The sequence below is a fragment of the Neofelis nebulosa genome, chromosome 1, assembly GCF_028018385.1.
Source record: "Neofelis nebulosa isolate mNeoNeb1 chromosome 1, mNeoNeb1.pri, whole genome shotgun sequence".
Lineage (NCBI taxonomy): Eukaryota > Metazoa > Chordata > Mammalia > Carnivora > Felidae > Neofelis > Neofelis nebulosa.
In genome coordinates, this window is record NC_080782.1 from 192,444,303 (window position 1) to 192,463,326 (window position 19,024).

At 39.5% G+C, this 19,024-nt stretch overlaps 2 protein-coding genes across 17 annotated transcripts in view; one reads left to right on the plus strand and one right to left on the minus strand.

The window, feature by feature from the left end:
- SCEL (sciellin) overlaps positions 1 to 3,088 on the minus strand; it is a 319,097-nt gene extending 316,009 nt beyond the window's left edge. For both annotated transcript variants that reach the window (XM_058682414.1, XM_058682406.1), the window contains exon 1: positions 2,943 to 3,088. The gene's annotated coding sequence lies outside the window, so the exon portion shown is untranslated. The remainder of the gene's footprint in view (positions 1 to 2,942) is intronic.
- Positions 3,089 to 3,169: 81 nt separating this feature from the next.
- Positions 3,170 to 19,024, plus strand: part of MYCBP2 (MYC binding protein 2) — a 285,475-nt gene continuing 269,620 nt past the window's right edge. For 13 of the 15 annotated variants that reach the window (XM_058682342.1, XM_058682343.1, XM_058682347.1 and 10 more), the window contains exon 1: positions 3,172 to 3,777. In XM_058682342.1, coding sequence (XP_058538325.1) covers positions 3,476 to 3,777 — 302 coding nt within the window. In that variant the 5' untranslated portion in view covers positions 3,172 to 3,475. Of the gene's footprint in view, positions 3,778 to 19,024 lie in introns of all 15 variants that reach the window. The other 2 variants (XM_058682354.1, XM_058682355.1) reach the window with 1 other exon arrangement.

Below are 19,024 nucleotides of genomic sequence, written 5' to 3' on the forward strand. Positions count from 1 at the left end.
AAAGATACAGATATAGAGTACAAAAATCTTAAATCTTTGGAGTTCAGAAAATTGTACTCCCAGCTTTGCTATTTCAAGTGGAAGAGACAAAATATGTGATCATACCTATGAAAGAAGAAGCCAGGGTCTTACATGATCGTTGACAAGAGATGCGTTTGAGAAATGAACATGATTATCAACCACAAAGACTAAAAAATACTATGCATGTGTTTCATTTACAAAATGGGCAAAGTCAGGATGCCTTAGTTCAGCGTTAATCTTTGAGGGTGATTCTTTCAGGGCGACGTCCTTAAGTCCTGTCTAGCCAATTCTGACACCCAACCCGCCCAGTGCTTCCTCCACTCTCCCCCACTCTCTTCCACCCACCCTCTGAACCAAAGGCACACACACGCCCAGCCTGGCCAGAAGATAAAGCTAAGATGGCAGCGCAGAAAGTACAGGAGCGGCGCTCACTGGGGCTGGAAAAACAAAAGCAAAACTCTCTATATATTCTTTCAATCTGCATTTTCTGTAATAACAAGACTCCCCACCCCCATCTCAACACCTAGGCAGTGTAAGACATCCAGTAGCAGTGAGCGCAGGATTGGCGGGCGGGGACTCTTGCTTTGCACGTTGCGAGAAATCCACATCTCCCTTCTGCAGCAACGGTTCAGGTGGACCCTAGCGATTTGCCTTGGGGACCACCCTCCCTTCAAATCCCCTTGACAGTGGAATTAAGGGTGATTCCTAACGCCCTTTCGTTCCCGGCTTGCGCTCCATTCCCTGCCAACCCTTGGGAGCCTTCCCAAGTGCCCAGCTGCCACGGCAGTAGCTGTAGCATTGCCCAGGGAGCACGCAGTGCCCAGGCAAGAAGAAGAGGCGGAGGAGGAGAAAAAACTCTGCATTGACTATCAATTTAGAGTGGAGCGGCTGTTGCCACTGCCGTGGAATGAAATGCGGCCAACCGCAACAGAAACGCCACTCTCGGCCACCTAAGTGAGCATGTGTGCGACTCCGCGCACGCCTAGTTGCTCGACTCAACGACAACAGGGTTCCTAGCAAATTATCCAGTTACCGGGTTTTGCGTGTACCCAGCAGGCTCAGAAAGGGGCCTTGTGGTGAAAACTGAAGCGAAATTAAGGGATAGGAGGAACTCTGAGAACAGTGCAGCCGCTGGGTTCAATCCTCATTATAAACTCCAAGAAGGTAAAGACTGCGCAAGCCACCATCTAAACCTGAACTGGAAATGCTTTCCTGTGCAGGCAACATTCATTCATTCATTCATTCATTCAGCCAATACCTGGTTCCCTTCTGCTTAGGGCTAGAGCCTGTGCTAGGAGCTGGGAATGTAACGTGGGAACAGACACATATATCATTCCCGTCCTCAGGAAAAGTCTAGTATGTTTTGTTTTGCGTGTTACAATTTGTGAAAAGCCGTGTGCCAAGGTGGACATCCTAGATGTTTGAAATCCTTCCACAATCTCATGCAATATTATTTTTGACCACTATTCAGAGGGTGAAACTTGCCCAAAGGCATACAAATAGCAAAGTCAGGATCTAAATTCTGGTTTGTCAGAGCCTTTTGGCTACCTGGCTGGCTGCTCAACAGTAAAGAGCCCTTGCAGTTCATACTTGTTCAGGCCTTTAACTCTACTAGCCTTTCATTGCCTCTATACCTTGTCTATAGGTTTGGAGCACTTCCTGTTCAATGCTGAGGTTTGTAACTGCTGAAGCATTAGGACAGGAATTTAGTTTAACAAATAATTATTGGTGACCTACTATGTGCCAGTTTCTAGGCTAGGGGCTGAGGAAGACACGAAGATAAACAAGAAGCTCTTGTTTATGAGCTCATAGTTGAGGAAACAAGTACAAAACCTGTTTAACAGGGCTACTCACAGCGCTAAAACACCAACTTCCCATGCCAGTCCTTTGTCCCTATATTTTCATTATCCCGCTTGTAGCTATCTTTTTTTTTTTTTTAACCAAAACGATCTCCATCTGTTAAAGCCCTAGGTAAAATGCACTGCTTCAGCACTCTCTCCCCCCAAAAGCTAGAATTAATTTATTTCCCCACTCGTTGTTTGTACTTTTGAAAACACTAAAAAGGCTTTTTTTTTTTTTTTAGGAGGAGGAGGACATTTATGGAAAAAGCATAGATTTAAGAACTAGTAAGTAGATAAAGAAAATGGTAATGATAGGACTTAAAATGACAGGAGTATAAATTAGGCAAACTCTTCAAACTGAGTCTCAAAAGGATAAAACTTAGTAGCAGTCAGGGTTCAGTGGCACATACATTTCTAGTGCACTTACTTAGAAGGGACTAGTAGAACAGCTTGACACAAGGGACTCAGCAAATGTCACATTTTAATAGAAACAATGATAAGATCTTTGACAGATATGACATTTTCAGATGTTCCAAATAGCCAGAGTGATAGCTTCAGGTCATATTTGAGAATTATCTCTAGAAATGTTAAGTCTGGACAGAAAAAGATGAGCCATCAAGTGACCACCGCCAAGAGATAAGTGTGCACTCTAAAGGATGAATGTGGAGTCAACATAATATGTAAGAAAAGTACTATCACATTAAAGTTTAGCTATGATGAAATGTTGAGAACAAGAATTTAGGAATGATTCTGGCTTGTGAATACTCACACATCTGTCAATTCTACTTTCATAGAAAAAAAGAATGCACTAGCTTACTACCTGTTTTTTTTTTTTTAAGTAAAAGCTATTTTAATCCTAATAATAAAAACTACAAACGAAAATCGCCAGAGATACTTCTAATTTAGCTGGCCTCCTTTGCCTTGGATTCTGAATTACCCAGCACTGTTCCCAGTAAATCTTCATGTTGGCAGCATAACCTTTGAGAAAAAAGTAGCAGGAGTGCGTGACACTCATTCCCTGGTGGTGGGACATTTCCTCTTTCTGGTCCAAGTTCTCCCACCTGGAGGGAACCCCTTTACCTGATGCCAATAGCCTGTAGCTGACAGCCTTCCCAGCGCTTTCCTTACTCTTCCTCAAGCTGCTAGTAAAACCCGGAGAAGTGGCTTTCTTTCAGATTCCTCACCACTCAACCTCCCCACACCCAAAGCCCTGAGGCGGAGGGAGTGGTGGCGAGAGGGGGGGTGGGGAGGGAAAGGGCCTGGGGTTACTGAGCATGTGCGAGGAGTGGCGCATGCCCAGTGCGGCCGGCTGCTTCCCATTGCGGGTAGCCCCGGCGGTGGCAGCGGTGGCGGCGGCGGCAGCGGCGGCACCGCCTCCTCCTCACACTCCCGAGGTGGCGGGGTTAGATGAGCGGTCCCAGTAGCGGCGAGGGCGGCGCAGGGGGGAGGAGGAGAAGACGGAGGAGGAGAAGGAGGACGCTGTCTTTGTAGTCTCGTGCTGCGGGAGCCAGAGGCCGCCTCCGGAGCCGTCGTCGTTGGAAAAGGGCTGTGTGTGCGCGCGCGTGTCTGCTTGCCCGGCCCGCGGGGACGAGGCGGCGGCGGCGGCTGCGAGGATGATGATGTGCTCAGCGACTGCCTCCCCCGCCGCCGCCTCCTCGGGGCCCGGCGGGGACGGATTCTTCCCAGCCGCCACCATCTCTTCCTCCCCGGCGCCGGGGGCGCTGTTCATGCCGGTTCCTGAGGGCTCCTTGGCTGCCGCTGGGCTGGGGCTGGGGCTGCCGGCCGCGGACTCCCGGGGTCACTACCAGCTGCTGCTGTCAGGCCGGGCCCTGGCCGACCGCTACCGGAGGATTTACACAGCTGCGCTCAGTGACAGGGACCAAGGGGGCAGCAGCGCTGGACACCCAGCCTCCAGGTGCGTCTTCAGTGTCCTTCTTGCGCCACATACCGCGTGTGTGTGTGTGTGTGTGTGCATGTATGTAAGTGTGTCTACGTACCTGGTTACTAAGCTTTCTACAAGCGCTAGATGCTGGGTGGTAGAAGCACTAACTGAGATAGGAGGGTGCGGTGGCAACAGTTTCTGCTCTGTGTGTATGTGTGACTGTCTTTGTGGGGGGTTAGTGAGAATGGGAGGTAGCATGGGATGCTAGAAAAGGTGATGGTACCAGTCGGTTATGACACGTGTGTGTGTATTGTTGAGGAAGGAGGAGAGATTGGTTGAGGGGAAGAGGGCAGTGCACGGAGAGAATTTGCAAAAGTGGTGAGGGAAGTGGCGTTTCCAGTATCTCTGCCGCAGTGGTATTTGCACGTATTCTTACCCCAACCCCCCCAATGGTATTCCATCCTCCACTTTCCACCTCCCATAAAAAATCTGCCTTTCACTGACGGGAGCAATGGTGTAGGTTAAGGATAGTGTCATATATATAGGATGAGTTTTAGATAATCATGCTTTAGGATAAGGCATGGAGTTTAAATTTAAAAGATTTATGCAAAAGGGATGCAGATGGAGATTTATGTGGATGTGAAAGGTGTTTGATACAGATTTTTAGAGCTGTACTTTGGTAACTGGACCTTTTGGTATTCTAGAGATGTGATTGCAGCTGCACTTGTGATCTGATGTCCCATCGGCCATTTCCCTTCATCTTATGTTCTATTTCCTCTGTCACTTATAGGCTTTAGAGTAGAGTGGGTTAGGGGGTTTTGTGGGGAAAGGGGAAAGCTGTAGAACTTCAAAATATGACTGGTTATACAATATTTACCTCCCACCAACTAAAAAATTTGAGTAGCTACTACATCTCATCCTAGGCTCGCTGCATCTTCAGCTTCCTCCATGTAGAAGATATTAAATCACTTTCATTTTCCTTTTCTTAAGATGTGTGTGTGTGTGTGTGTGTGTGTGTGTGTGTTTGCTGAGGGCTTTCCTATTGTTTTCTTTTCCTTGTCCTTACATGCCACATACCCCGAAGGATGATGACTGACTTGTTTCACCAGCTTGGCTTTGACAGTGGTAATTGGGAGTTGGCTTCATCATTTTTTTTTCCTCACAGCTTCTTGCAACACATGGGGAAAGCATAGTAGTATTTTGTCAAATGAGTTACAGAGAGTTTATGGTATTTATTGAATGTTCAGTGTGTTAGACAATAAGAAGATGCCCTTTTCTTTCATTATGAAAGGGACTAGGCTGTAAGTCAGGTGTTTGTAATTTACCTTAGTGTACTGGGGTTCTTATCCTTTGCAGAGTTGTAAAGATGGAGCTTTGTTCACACTTCTGGGTAAACCAGTCTTCTCATGTCTATAATTGTTGACAGGATTGGGCAGTTTTATTAGATGGATGTAAATATATGTAACTACCTTCTGCTATCCAAACTGAAGGCCACAGTGGCACAAGTCTACTTCTTGCTCATGTTTTTGAAAATAGCACAGAACCTCACTGGACAGTTTTCTGTGGTGGGTATAATTTTGAGCTGTGAGTCTCTGAATTGTGGTACATCTTTACAGATCCCTCTCAAAGAATTTAAATTTATTTTGTATGTTCTTCCAGTCTTAGGATTTACTACTGATATATTCCTATTTTAACTTTCTCCTAATATACTTATGTAACAATACAGTTTTGTGCATCTGGAACTAGATTAACAGTTTTAGACAAAATTAATGTATTTTAATCACACATATAAAATTTATGAGTGGTTTTTAGTCTTTGATCCATTTTTGTACAAGCGGCCAATTACAATTTATGAAAAATTCAAGTATTTCGAGAAGTAGTCATGGAAACCAGCCTTAAGTTGTGTAATATTGCCTTCTAGTGCTTGTTTAGAACATTATTGCTTATTTTAGTTCACATTATTTTATCTAAGTCAGCCTGCAACTATCCTTTATTGAATATTTGCTTAAGAATTCAATCACATTTCTTATTAACTATGATGGGGCTAGTGGAGCTAGGATTTAGGTTGTGAATGAATAGTATAATTATTTGAATAGGGGTACTAGTTGAGTTCGAGTAGAAGAAGAGATCTAGCAGACAGAGAAGGGAGCAAGAATAGAGGATGAAGCTCTAGTGAGCTTCAAATTTAAAGGTGTGAGAAAAAGGAGACAGTAAAGGAAGTTGAAAAAAAAAAGATAATAAAAAGTTAAGACAGCTGTGAGACAGTCGCAGCTCTGGTCCTAAGAAAGTGGATTGAAAGTCCTTAGCAGTGTTAACTCCTTAAAAAAGTGAGAACACTTTCCAGGTCACTGATGACTGTTGAGGAAGTGGTCATAGATGTGGTGAGGAGTCATTAGGAGATGTTGGGGTAATGGAGTTGCAGGGTTGAGGGAAGGATATTCAAATATGGAAGAGTGGCTGGGAAATGTTCAGTATGTGGAGAAAGAGAAATTAAAGAAGTGAGAGAGGAGATAATTGATGTAAGAGAAGTCAGAGAGATCTCAGGGACAAGTTTAAGATGTCAGGTAAAGAGGTTAGCCATTGAATAAAGACTAGAGTTGATTGAGCATAAGACTTACATCATATTCATCTTAGTAATCCCAATGTATAGCACAATTTTTGGCATCCATTCTGTAAATACCAAATGTCTTCTGTGTGCCAGGCTCTGTTTTATGTGCTGAAGACGTAGCAGTGAGCAAAACAGAAAAGGTCTCTACTCTCTTAGAACTTCCACACCAGAGGGGAGAAATAAACAACTGATAGTTTCAGGTAGTGATACGTAACTATGAAAGAAAGAAAACTGATTTCATTTGATAGATGATTTATAGTGGGGGAGCTATTTTAGGTAGGGTGGTCAGGGTAGGTTTCTTTGGCAGTAGACCTTTAAGTTGAATCATAATAATGGGAAGTCAGATCTAGAGTAAGAGTGTTTTAGGAAATTATAAAGGCTCTGAGGTGGAAAGAAGCTTGTGTTCAAGGAAAAAACAAGGCAAATGAGATCACAGTCATTGTTGAATGAATTACTGTGAATTATGTTTTAGATGTCCTGTAGAGTAGTTGAGGGATCCAAGCCTAATGGAGTCAGTGACTTTGATGGCATTCTAGTGAAGTTGTTAAGAGCTTGGACGCTGAAGCTAGTTTAGTTTTACGAGTTTATTATTATTTTTTTAATGTTTATTTATTTTGGGAGGGAGGGAGGGGCAGAGAGAGAGGAAGAGAGGTACCTCACTATCTATGCAGAGCCTGACAGGGGGCTCTATCTCATGAACTGTGAGATCATTACCTGAGCCGAAATCAAGAGGTGGTTGTTTAACCCTCTGAGCCACCCAGGCACACCAGAAGCTAGACTGGTTTTAAAACCTGGCTCTACCACTTTTTAGCTGTGTGACCTTAGGTACATTATATAACTTATATGCTTCAGATTTTTTTAAGAAAAATTTTATTGTGAAATAATTGGCATGTAACATGTTAGTTTCAGGTGTACCACATAATAATTCCATTTTTGTATATATTGTAAAATGATCACCACAACAGGCATAAACATCTATCACCACATACTTAAAACTTTTTTTTTCTTGTGATGAGAACTCTTAAGATTTACTCTCTTAGCAACTTTCAAGTATACAATACAGTATTATTAACGATAGTCACCACACTGTACATTGCATCGTCATGACTTACTTATTTTATAACCTTACCTTGTGAACACCTATACCTGTTTTTACCCACCACACATCTCCGTCCCAGCTACCAGGTTGTTCTCTATTAATTTATGAGTTTAGGTTTTTTGTTTGGTTTTACATTTCACGTATAGATAAGATCTTATGGTATTTGTCTTTCCTGACTTATTTCATCTAGCACAATGCCCTCAAGATTTATCCATGCTGTTGTAAATGGCAAGATTTCTTTTTTTATGGCTGAATAATGTTCAGTCGTGTATATATACCACATTTTCTTTTTTTTCAATGTTTATTTTTGAGAGAGAGAGACACACACACGGGGGAGGGGCAGAGAGAGAGAGAGGAAGACAGAGAATCCAAAGCAGGCTCCAGGTTCTGAGCTGTCAGCACAGACCCCCATGTGGGGCTTGAACTCACGAATGGTGAGATCATGACCTGAGCTGAAGTTGGAAGCTTAACAGACTGAACCACTCAGGCACCCTTATATACCACATTTTCTTAATCTGTTCATCCATTGATAGATACTTAGTTTGCTTCCATGTCTTGGCTATTGTAAGTAATGCTGCAGTGAACATGGGGTGCAGATATCTTTTGAGTTAGTGTTTTCATTTACTTTGGAAAAATACTCTAATGAGGAATTGCTAGATCATATGGTAGTTCTATTTTCTAATTAAAAAAAAAAAAAACATTTTTTTTAATGTTTATTTTTGAGACCCAGAGACAGCATGAGCAGGGCAGGGACAGAGAGGGAGACACAGAATCCAAAGCAGGCTCCAAACTGTCAGCAACAGAGCCCAATGTGGGGCTTGAACCCACGAACCATGAAATCATGACCTGAACCAAAGTCAGGTGCTCAACTGATTGAGCCACCCAGGCTACCCTGTTTTCTAATTTTTGAGGAACCTCCATACTGTTTTTTCTTCCTTTTTTTAAAATTAATTAATTATTTAATTTTATTTTAGAGGGAGTGAAAGAATCCTAAGCAGGCTCTGCGCTCAGTGTGGAGCCTAAAGTGGGTCTTGATCTCACTAATGCGAGATCATGACCTGACCCGAAATCAAGAGTCAAATGCTTAACCTACTGAGCCACCCAGGTGCCCAAGGAACCTCCATATTGTTTTCCGCAGTGGCTGCCCAGTTTACATTTCCATCAATAGTGCACGGGTTTTTCTTTTCTCTACATTTTTGCCAACACTTGTTATTTCTTGTTTTTGATCATAGCCATTCTATGTGTGAGGTAATAATCTCATCGTGGTTTTGATTTGCATTTCCCTAATGACTAGTGATACTGAGCATATTTTCATGTGCCTGTTGGCCAACTGTATGTCTTCTTTGGAAAAATATCTTTTCAGATCCTCTGTCCATTTTTAATTGGTTTATCATTGCTATTTGTTTTTCCTGTTGGAATATATGAGTTCCTTATATATTTTAGATATTAGCCTCTTATCAGGTATATGGTTTGCATATATTTTCTCAAATTTTGTAGTTTGCCTTTTCATTTTATTGATAGTTTCCTTTGCTGTGCAGAAGCTTTTTATTTTGATATAGTCCCGCTTGTTTACTTTTGTCTTTGTTTATGCCTTACTTTTCTTGTATGTAGAATGGGGATAATAATAATGAGGATTGTTTTGTAGATTAAACCAATCCATATATGTAAAGTGCTTGACACATTAAGTGCTGTTAAATATTGTTGATTTCTGCTGAGAGTGAGGGGACATATGGCATTTGAGGACTTAAAGATGGGGCAAAAATCAGGTTTTATTCTAATTTTTGGTCTCAGTGACTGTGATGAATGTGAGAATAATGATTTCATTTATTCATTGACTCAATAAATATATTTTTTATACAAATGAATGAATCAAAATTGGAACATTGGCTTGAGGAAAAGGTTGGACTGGAAATGAGTAAAGGAATATTTGATTGTTTCTGTATGTGAATGGCAGTATAGCATTGCATTTGGGAAGAACTATAGCTCTGTGGCTAAATTTACCTTAGAGGCAGACTGCCTTGGTTCAAATCCCAGTTCTACCTTTTTCTAAGTTGGGCAAGTTAATTGCATTTCTTTGTCTGTTTCTTTAGCTGTAACCTTATAGGACTATTAAAAGCACATTGTGTTAGTACAGGGTAATGTTCATTAAATGTCAGCAGCTGCCGCTATTGTTACTATTAAAATTATATATTTAAAACTCTAATCAGCATGATATTGTAAGTTTTTCCACTCAACAAAGAAATGGGAAAGCTGTTGGTTGAATTGGTTCAAGGTTAAAGTGTGACTGGAGGTCAAAAAAAAAAAGAAAGTGAAAGTTTGGTGACATTGATTGATCCTTCGGTAAAAACGAAAGTGATGTCAAGGAGGGGAGTGATAGACCAGGAGATACAGAAGAGTCAGGGTATGTCGGTTGAAGTGGTAGAATAACAAAGTAGAAACAATAGAGATTATGGTTAAAATGGGGAATTGCTTTTCTTTAAACTAAACCCACTTAGTTCCTTTAGCTTTTTTATATCAGATGCATGGGATTTTGGTTTTAAGAGGTTAAGTAGTCAGTCCAACAAAGTTGAGGGATTACTACTTGGTGCTAACCATTGGCCCAATAAAGCTGTATAAGACATAGTTTCTACACTTGAGTTTATTATCTGGGTAATGGTGAAAAATACAAAGACAGGTACTTACAAAAGTGTTAAAGAAAATGGCATTCTGGGCTGGCATGAAAGCATGAGCAAAAGGTGAGAAAGTACAGTTTATGTGCAGGTAATATTAAGAGTTCTGTTAGAGCTATCATGTAGGTGTTCATGAGGGAGAGCCGTGGGAATTCATTTTGGAAGTGGAGACTGTGGTTAGAGGGTGAGACAGCTTGAACAGCAAGGTACAAATTACATTTTATTCAGTAGACACTGATGGTTTTGAACGATAAAGAGATGTTATTGTAGGAGTATTTTAGTGATGTGGGATTGGATTAGAGTTTGTATATCTGTATTTATGATTAGGTAATAATTTGTTTCATATAGCTCTTACATCTCTGGAATCCTGTTTTTAAGGCAAAAACTGCTCTGTTGGCATATTGGTAGGTAGAAATATGAAATATGAAATAAATTAGCCCTAACTTAAGATAAGAGAAAATCTTGTGTTTAGGCTTAAAAATAAAATGAAAATGTTAACTTAAAAATACTTTTGCATTTTAAGATACTTGTTTAAAAAAATCAAGAGTAGTCAGAATACTCTTTTTAATTAAAAAACATTAAATATTCAGCTTTTTGGAGAGGAGTCAGGTTAATCAGGGTTTAATTTGTGTATAATAAATTTTACCCTTTTCAAGTGTTCATTTGAGGGGGTCCCTCGGTAGCTCATTTGGTTAAGCCTCTGACTTTGGCTCAGGTCATGATCTCACGGTTTGTGAGTTCAAGCCCCGCTTTGGGCTGTATGCTGATAGCTCAGAGCCTGGAGCCTGTTTCAGATTCTAGGTCTCCCTCTCTCTCTGCCCCTCCCTTGCTTGCGTTCTGTCTCTCTGTCTCTCAAAAATAAACATAAAAAAAAAAAAACCATAAAGTGTTTATTTGAAGAGTCTTAGGACCATCACCACAGTCAAGTACAGACGGAACATTTCCATCATTCTAAAAAGTTTCTTCAGGAAATTCCCTCCTACCGCTAGCCCCTGGCTACCATGGATCAGTTTTGTGTCACTAATATTTTATCTTTTCTAGAATGTCTTATAAATCTAGCTCCTTAAGGGCAGGACCTCAGATACTGTTAGTCTCCATGTCTTCTATCCCTGTATTTCCTATAAATGGCAGTTAGGATTTAAGCTTCATTAAGTTTTGGTTACACATTTTTTAGCAAGAATATTTGGCTTATAGGACTGAGTATTACATATTGCATCCTATCCAGATGTTTTCAGGTTGTGTCACTGTTTAATAATGCTCAGTCTAATTACTTTGGCAAGATGGTACCCAGTAGATCTCTCCTCTGTAAATGTATCCTTTTTTCATGTGCAATAAGCAGGTAATCATAGGTCATAACTTCGGTACACTCACTGTGAATATCTTTCACTAATGGTTTTAGCATTCTTTGATAATCCTTCTCTGAGTCAATTATCTCATTAGGGGTTTCAAAATGATGATTTTTATACTTCTGTTAATTCTTTCTGTATTTTTGAGCTGGTGCTCTTCTGCGAAAAAGAGTTTCTCTCATCAACTGATGATGAACTGTGGTTCCTCCTGAGAAGGCAGGGTAAATGCTAATTCTCTCCTCTCATTAGCTAAAATAGTGTAATAGTCCAGTAGTGGTGTGGTGGGTGCTTGGTTCACCACCCAGATCCCTTTGTTCATGTACAGGTGCTCCTAGCTGTTGGGAATACTGGCAGCTAAAACTGCTGGCTAAGTCCTTTTCCAAGCTTTCCCTGAGCCAAGAGAACTGCTTCCCTCAAAGTCATGCCTCTTCTGCAGGGTCAGCCTCTACCCAGTACATGTACTCTTTAGGGATATAAATCTCTGGCCCTCTTACCCTAAGGCAGAACAACCTTGAAGATCTATTCCAACACCAGAGGTCCACATGGGATTGGCTGAGGTCTTCCTGTGACTGCATTACAATTCAGCTCATTCCTCTGTTCCATCTTACTTCCTTCACTCTCCTACAGTTGTTGGTTCAGAGGATATTCCCCAGTAAACTCCTGGTGTGCACATCTCGATTTCAGAGTCTGTTTCCTGGGGGAGCCTTACCTAAGACAGTTGTGGTGCCAGGAGTGATCTGAGGAAGTAGACTTTAAAATGGGGTTTTAGAGCTAGACCCACTGTGGGTTGTAGATGGAGTGCCAATACTAATAACCGTTGGCATACAGTGTGGCTGTGCAATTGTTAAACTTTCAGTAGTGGTGAATTGGAATGGAATTCCTGTAGAAGCAATGCACTGGTGGGTACAAATATTTTAAGCTTTTTAGAAGTTCAGGGAAGTTATTACTTAGGACAGTATAATCAGATGGTTGTTGATGATTGATGTTGATAGATTGGAGAAAAGCAAAGGCAGAAGGTAATTGGGGGCAAAATGAGAAAGTTAAGTTATTTCTTTAGCATCATGTAAAGAATCTCATCTTATACAACAGAAAGAAAAAAAAAGCTAAAGATTAGGCCCAAGACTTAATTCAAGGGTAGCAGAACTCCAGGGTGGGTTGAATTCTCAACAAGTCTTCTATGCCAGTGTCTGCTTTAGTTGGAAATGAATAGGACCCTAACTCTTCAGATAGGACATCTGAGTTGATACACTTGAAAACCTTGAAACCCCAAATTCTGTCAAGCTCTTTGGGCCTGCAAAAGTGGGCTTCTTCTAGCCTAGAGGGTAGTTTCCTGGACTATGCTGCCCTTACTGTCCTCATCTTTTCTCTCCTCTACTGGCTATCATCAAATCAATAACTAGAGTTAGGTCATAGGAGAGCCTAGTGGGAGGTGCTGGGCCCACTAAGGTAAGAAAGGAAGTGCACATGCATGGGTATACACATGTGTGTGCTAAGTGATTCCCAAACTGCACTGAGGCACCCTGAAACACCACAGCAGACACATAGGAATACCATGGGATATTTCAGAATTTCAAAGGAAACATGTTAGCATCTGTCACAAATAACTAGCTTGAGGTTGTTCACAGTTTTTGTTCTTTTTTTTTTTTTTTTTAAGTTTATCTATGTTGAGAGAGATGGGGAAAGACAGAGAGAGGGAGAGGCAGAATCCCAAGGAGACTCCACACTATCAGCTCAGTGTTCGGGGCTCGAACTCATGAACTGTGAGATCATGACCTGAGCTGAGATCAAGACTCAGATGATCAACTCACTGAGCCAGCCAGGCACCCCAAAGTTGTTCGCAGTTTTGACATTAGGTCATGCTACATTCTTTTTGGTGATGCCATATCTTTTTGAAGTTGGGTTTTTGGTAGTTGCTGTGATACAAATCAACCACTGCACACAAATTAGTGTGAAACAGAAAAGGAGGGTGGCGTGTTCAATCTGATTCCAAGTTTGAGAAGTTGTGCAGTGTTTAGCATTGTATATGTCCTGTTCTTTTTTTTTAAATTTTTTCCTAATGTTTATTTTTGAGAGAGAGGGGGGCGGGGGAGAGACAGAGTGCTAGTGGGGGGGGGGGGTGGAGAGAGAGAAGGAGACATAGAATCTGAAGCAGGCTCCAGGCTCTGAGCTGTCGGCACAGAGCCCGACGTGGGGCTCGAACTCATGAGCTGTGAGATCGTGACCTGAGCCAGAGTAGGAGGCTTAACCTACTGAGCCACCCAGGCACCCCGTACATGTCCTATTCTTAAGCAATTATGGCTATTCAAGAACAAAATAAAAATATTTTTCTTTCAATTTATGTGTTTTTTTCCAAATGGTTAAGTTTATAGGACATAAATTCTTATTACTTATTTAGATCTAACTAGTTAATAAACACTACTGTTAGGTGTTTCTTTCGGCCTATAAGTGTTGTGGAAAAATTACTGATGATGGGTATGCACAGACCCAATAACAGACTTCTACTTATCAATACTCCTTCAGCAACTGAGTTGCTGAATGTCCTGCCTGAGTAGTGGAATCTAACCATCCTCCACAGAGACCATGATTCATTTTGACTGGACTTGACACTTGTTTTAAGTATGAGTTTGCCTTTACAACTTGCAGGGGCTCAACCATTGGCTACTGTTTGAGGGCTTACAGAGTGTTTGATCCATCAGCATAAGATCCCACATAACATTTCAGAGTAAACAACCCACTTTTTTAGCAATCAGGGGATCCATCTGTTCCATCATGCACCACATCAAGAAGTTTCTGACCAGATAGAGCAGCAAAACATCTTTTGATGGTACAACTGATGATGATACCCTACAATTTGACATTATACCCTGCAAGGTTCCTAGCTGGAACCATTACACATGGCAATAGGAGTGACTCCACTTAGCATCACTCTCTAGTGATCCACTGGGGAATTTATGCTTCCTCTCTGTAGCTGAGCAGTAGGGGTTTAAAAGGTCCTGGCTTTCAGAAGAGAAACATTTCCAACAGAAGAAACTACAGAGTCCTGTTTCACTTTTAGGCATGGCTACCTCTGGGACTTGACACTCCATTTCTAGGGAAAGGAGTCGCCCAGGGCTAATGTATCAGATCATTGGGAGAAGGTAGAGCTGCTGTTACATGAGGGAGCTTGGGGGTTTGGCACACAGGTGATCTGCTGGGTGTCTCTTGGTACTTTCTGGTCCAGTTATAATGGTAAATGGACATGAGCAAGGCCTGGTGACTGCCTCACAAGATCAGCCACCTGGACCAGCAGAAATGCTAGCCAAAGATGAAGGGAATCTGAAATTACTAGCAGAAAACAGGTTATAACTATGTTTTGGCCTTGAAACCATCTGAAACACAGTGGTGGGGTCTTTAGTTTGTCCTACTTTACTTCCTCTGAAAAGTTTCTCCAGGAAATAAGAACCAACCAGAATTCTGGAGGAGCTTTTCCCAGAATTTGTATGAAGCAAGTGAATCTTTGTAGTGTAATAGATGGACTGTAGTGAATGCTGTGAATTAATTTTAATGGTTGTTTTGTAGATTCTCTGGAATGTTCTAAAATCAATCATCATTCTTTCTGATTTCCGGAAATCAGAAATGTTCCTCCAACTTTTATTCCAGTGACAAGAATCTCCATAACAATGCTGAATAGAAGTGGTGAAAGTTCCATCTTTCCTTGTTCCTTAATCTGAAGAGGAAATAATTACAAATTAGTCTTTCAGTCTTTCAGTATTATGATGTAAACTGTGGGTGTTTTGATGGTCTTTCCAGTTTGAGGAAGTTCTTTAATATTCCTACTTTGCTGATAGTTTTTATCATAAATGTGTTTTGAATTTTGGCAAATACCTGTTCTGCATTTGTTGAAATTATTATATGTTAAGAGAAAGAAGGGAAAAATTAAATTCATTTTTGAATGTTAAGTCAACCTGGCATTCCTGGTATAAAACTTTCTCCCAATGTGATGTATTGTTGAATTTGGTAATATTTTGTTAAGAATTTTTGGGTTTAGATTTATGAAGGGTATTGTTCTGTTAATGTCTTTGTCAGGTTTTAGTATTATAGGTATTCTTGTCTCATAAAATGATTTGGGCAATAATCTGTATTTTTAAAGGAGTATTTTTAAAGTTTCCATGAAATTGGTCTCATTTCTTTTTGAATATATGATAGAATTCATCAGGGATACCATCTGAATTATCTTTTGGGGATGCTTTTAACAAATTTAGTTTCTTTCTTTAATAGATATAGGGATATTCAAATTTTTTATTTCTTATGTCAATTTTGGTAACTTGTGGTTTTAGAAAAATTTGTCCATTTCATCTAAATTGTTGAACATTTTGGCAGAAAGTTACTCATAACATTGTTCTAGTATTCTTTTCTATGTGACATTTGTGGTGATAATCCCTTTTTCATTCTTCATGTTTGAGTTTTCTTTTTTGTTTGATCAGATTAGCCAGAAGTTTCTCAATTTTGTTTATAAGTTCAAAGAAACAACTTTTGGCTTTATTAATTTTCTCTATTATTGATTTACTTTCTACTTTATTGACTTTTCTGTTATCAGTATAACTTCTACTTTGAGTTTACTTTACTCTTTTTTTCTAGTTTTTTAAGGTGGAATCTTAGGTCATTGATTTTAGACTTCTAACATAAGTATTTAAAACTATGAATTTTCATCTAAGCACTGCTTTAGTTGAATCCCACAGTTTTGATATTCTGAATATTCTTTGTCATTTAGTTTAAAATATTTTCTAATTTTTTTGAATTTTATCTTTGATCCATACATTATTTAGAATTGTTTTATTTAATCTTAAGATATTTTGTGTTTTCTTATATATATTATTGTTAATTGCATTCTGCATATTTTGTATGATTTCGATCTTTTAAAATTTATTGAGATAAGCCTTATCTCCTAGGATATGATCTACCATGGTGATTATACCATGTATACTTGAAAAGAATGTATGTTCTGCCATTTTTGCACATAGAGTTCTATATTAATTAGTTCAAGTTGGTTGGTGGTGTTATTTGGATCTTTTATGTCTGTACTCAGTTTTGTCTAGTTCTATCAGTTTCTGAGTGGCAGGTATTGAAAATATCTACTCTAATGGTAGATTTGTATTTGTCCTTTTAATTTTCTCAGCTTTTGCTTCATGTACTTTGGGGCTCTGCTTTAGGTACATTTATGTGTATAATTATTAAAATTTCTTGATAGAGGCACCTGGGTGTCTCAGTTGGCTTAAGCGTCTGATTTTGGCTCAGGTCATGATCTTCAGGTTTGTGAGTTCAAGCTCCACGTTTGGCTAGCTGCTGTCAGCCCAGAGCCTGCTTCAGATCCTCTTTCCCTCTCTCTCTGCCCTTCTCCAGCTTGTGCTCTCTCAAAAATAAATTAAAAACATAAAAAAACCCCACTTCTTGATAATTATTATTTTATTTCATTATGATACATTTTCTTTATCCTTAGTAATACTCTTTGTCTTGAACTTATTTAATATGATATTAAAATAGTCTCTCCAGCCTTTTTATGCTTACTGTTTGGATGGTAAGTTTTTTCCCATGTATTGACTTTTGAATTATCTGTATTTTTATATTTAAAATTTCTCTCCTTTAGGCAGCATATGCTGGGTTTTGCTTTTTTTTTTTTCTTCTTTTTTCAACTTGCTCTGTCAATCTTTGGCTGTTATTTGGAGAGTTTAGATCATTAATATTTAACATAATTATTGATATGGTTGGCTATCATTATATTGTCTTATGTTTTCTTCTTTGTTTTTCATTCCTCTTTTTTCTGCTTTCTTTTGGATTATTCTTTGGTATCAATTTTAATATATCTATTGGCCTTTTTGAGTTTATCTTTTTGTATTTTAATTACATTATATATACCTAACCTTTCACAGCCTACTTAGAGCTACTGTTGTACTGCTTCACTTAAAATAGAGAAACCTTGCAGCCATACAGATCGTTTTCCCCCCTACTTCGTTACCCCCCCCTTTTATGTTATACTTGCCATATATGTTTATGGCTGCATGCTTTGAAAAACTCACCACTCACCATACAGTATACTATTTTTTGCTGACAATAGGCATAATATTTTAAAGAACTTAAAGGGAAAAAGTAGTATTTTGTGTTTAGCTGTATATTTACTAATCCTGTTCTTCCTTCTTTCCTGAAGGTGCCACATTTCCTTCCAGCCTGAAGTACTTTAGCATTTCTTGTACAGCAGTCTGCTGGGGATAAACTTGTCTTTGTTTTTCTTCATCTGAGAATGTCTTTATTTTGCTTTCATTCCTAAAGGATATTTTAGGTGGATGTAGGATTCTGCGTACACTCTTGTTTTCTTTCAATATTTTAATGATGTTGTTCCACTGTCTTTTTACCATTATGATTTCTGATGGGAAACTTTTGGTAATTTGAATCTTATTCCCTTCTGTGTAGTATGTCATGTTTCTCTGCTTTCAGGAATTTTTTTGGGTTTTGGTTTTGATTTTCAGCAGATTGATTGGATGTGTCTAGTCATTATTTTCTTTGAGTTTAGCCTCTTTGAAGAACACTCAGCTTCTTGAATCTGTAAATTTGTCTTTCACCAAATTTGGGATGCCATTGTTTCTTAAAATATTCTGCCCGAATGTCTTCCAAGATTCCGATGACAATCAGCAGTAACATTTGAGATTGTCCTACAAGTCTGTTCATTTTTCCTTTTGTCAATGTTTTTTTCTCTTTGTTCTTCAGATTTCATCATTTTTAATGATCCAACTTCAAGTTCACAGACTCTCCTCTGTAATCTCCATTCCCTTAGTGAGCCCAGCCTGTTAATTTTTTTTTTTTATTTTATGCATTGTATTTTCCAGTTTAAAATTTGACATTTGGTTAATTTTTAAAATAGCTTCTCTTTGTCTTCTGAGGGATTTTTTGTTCAAGTGTGTGTGCCTTTACTTGATGGAGCTTATTTACAGTAGTTGCTTAAAAGTATCGTTGGATAATTAGAACATCTGGATCACCTCAGGGTTAGCACCTGTTAATTGTTTCTTCCCTTGAAATTAATCACATTTTTCTTGCTTTTTTACATTGTGAGAATTTTGGATTATATCTTGGACATTGTGAATGTTATGTTTTATAAACTTGGGGGCTTCTTATAATTTAGGAAAACTTACATTTTTGTTGTTTCTTTTAGCAGACTGTCAACCCATTTAGGTTCAGACAGCAAATTTGGTCTTGCCTTCTGTGGGTGGTGCTTCAAATCTCAGTTCAGTTCTGAGTCTATAATAGAAGGCTGACCTGTACCTGTATGGCTCCAGAGTGAGCCCAAGACTTGTATTATAGATAGAATTAGAGGATTCCTTTCTTTCATTTTTCTCTTTTTTGGGATTTCCTCCCCATTCTCCAGTACTCAGGAGCTCCTTTCCTTAATTCCTCTGGCCAGAAAGAAAAGAGGAAAGGAGAAAAAGGAAGAGAAAAGAGAAAGGAGGAAAAAAGAACTGAACTGGAAGCTCACTCTCCTGGGGGTTGCTTTTCTAAGTTTAACTCCACTCTATAATATGCTTTTGTTTGC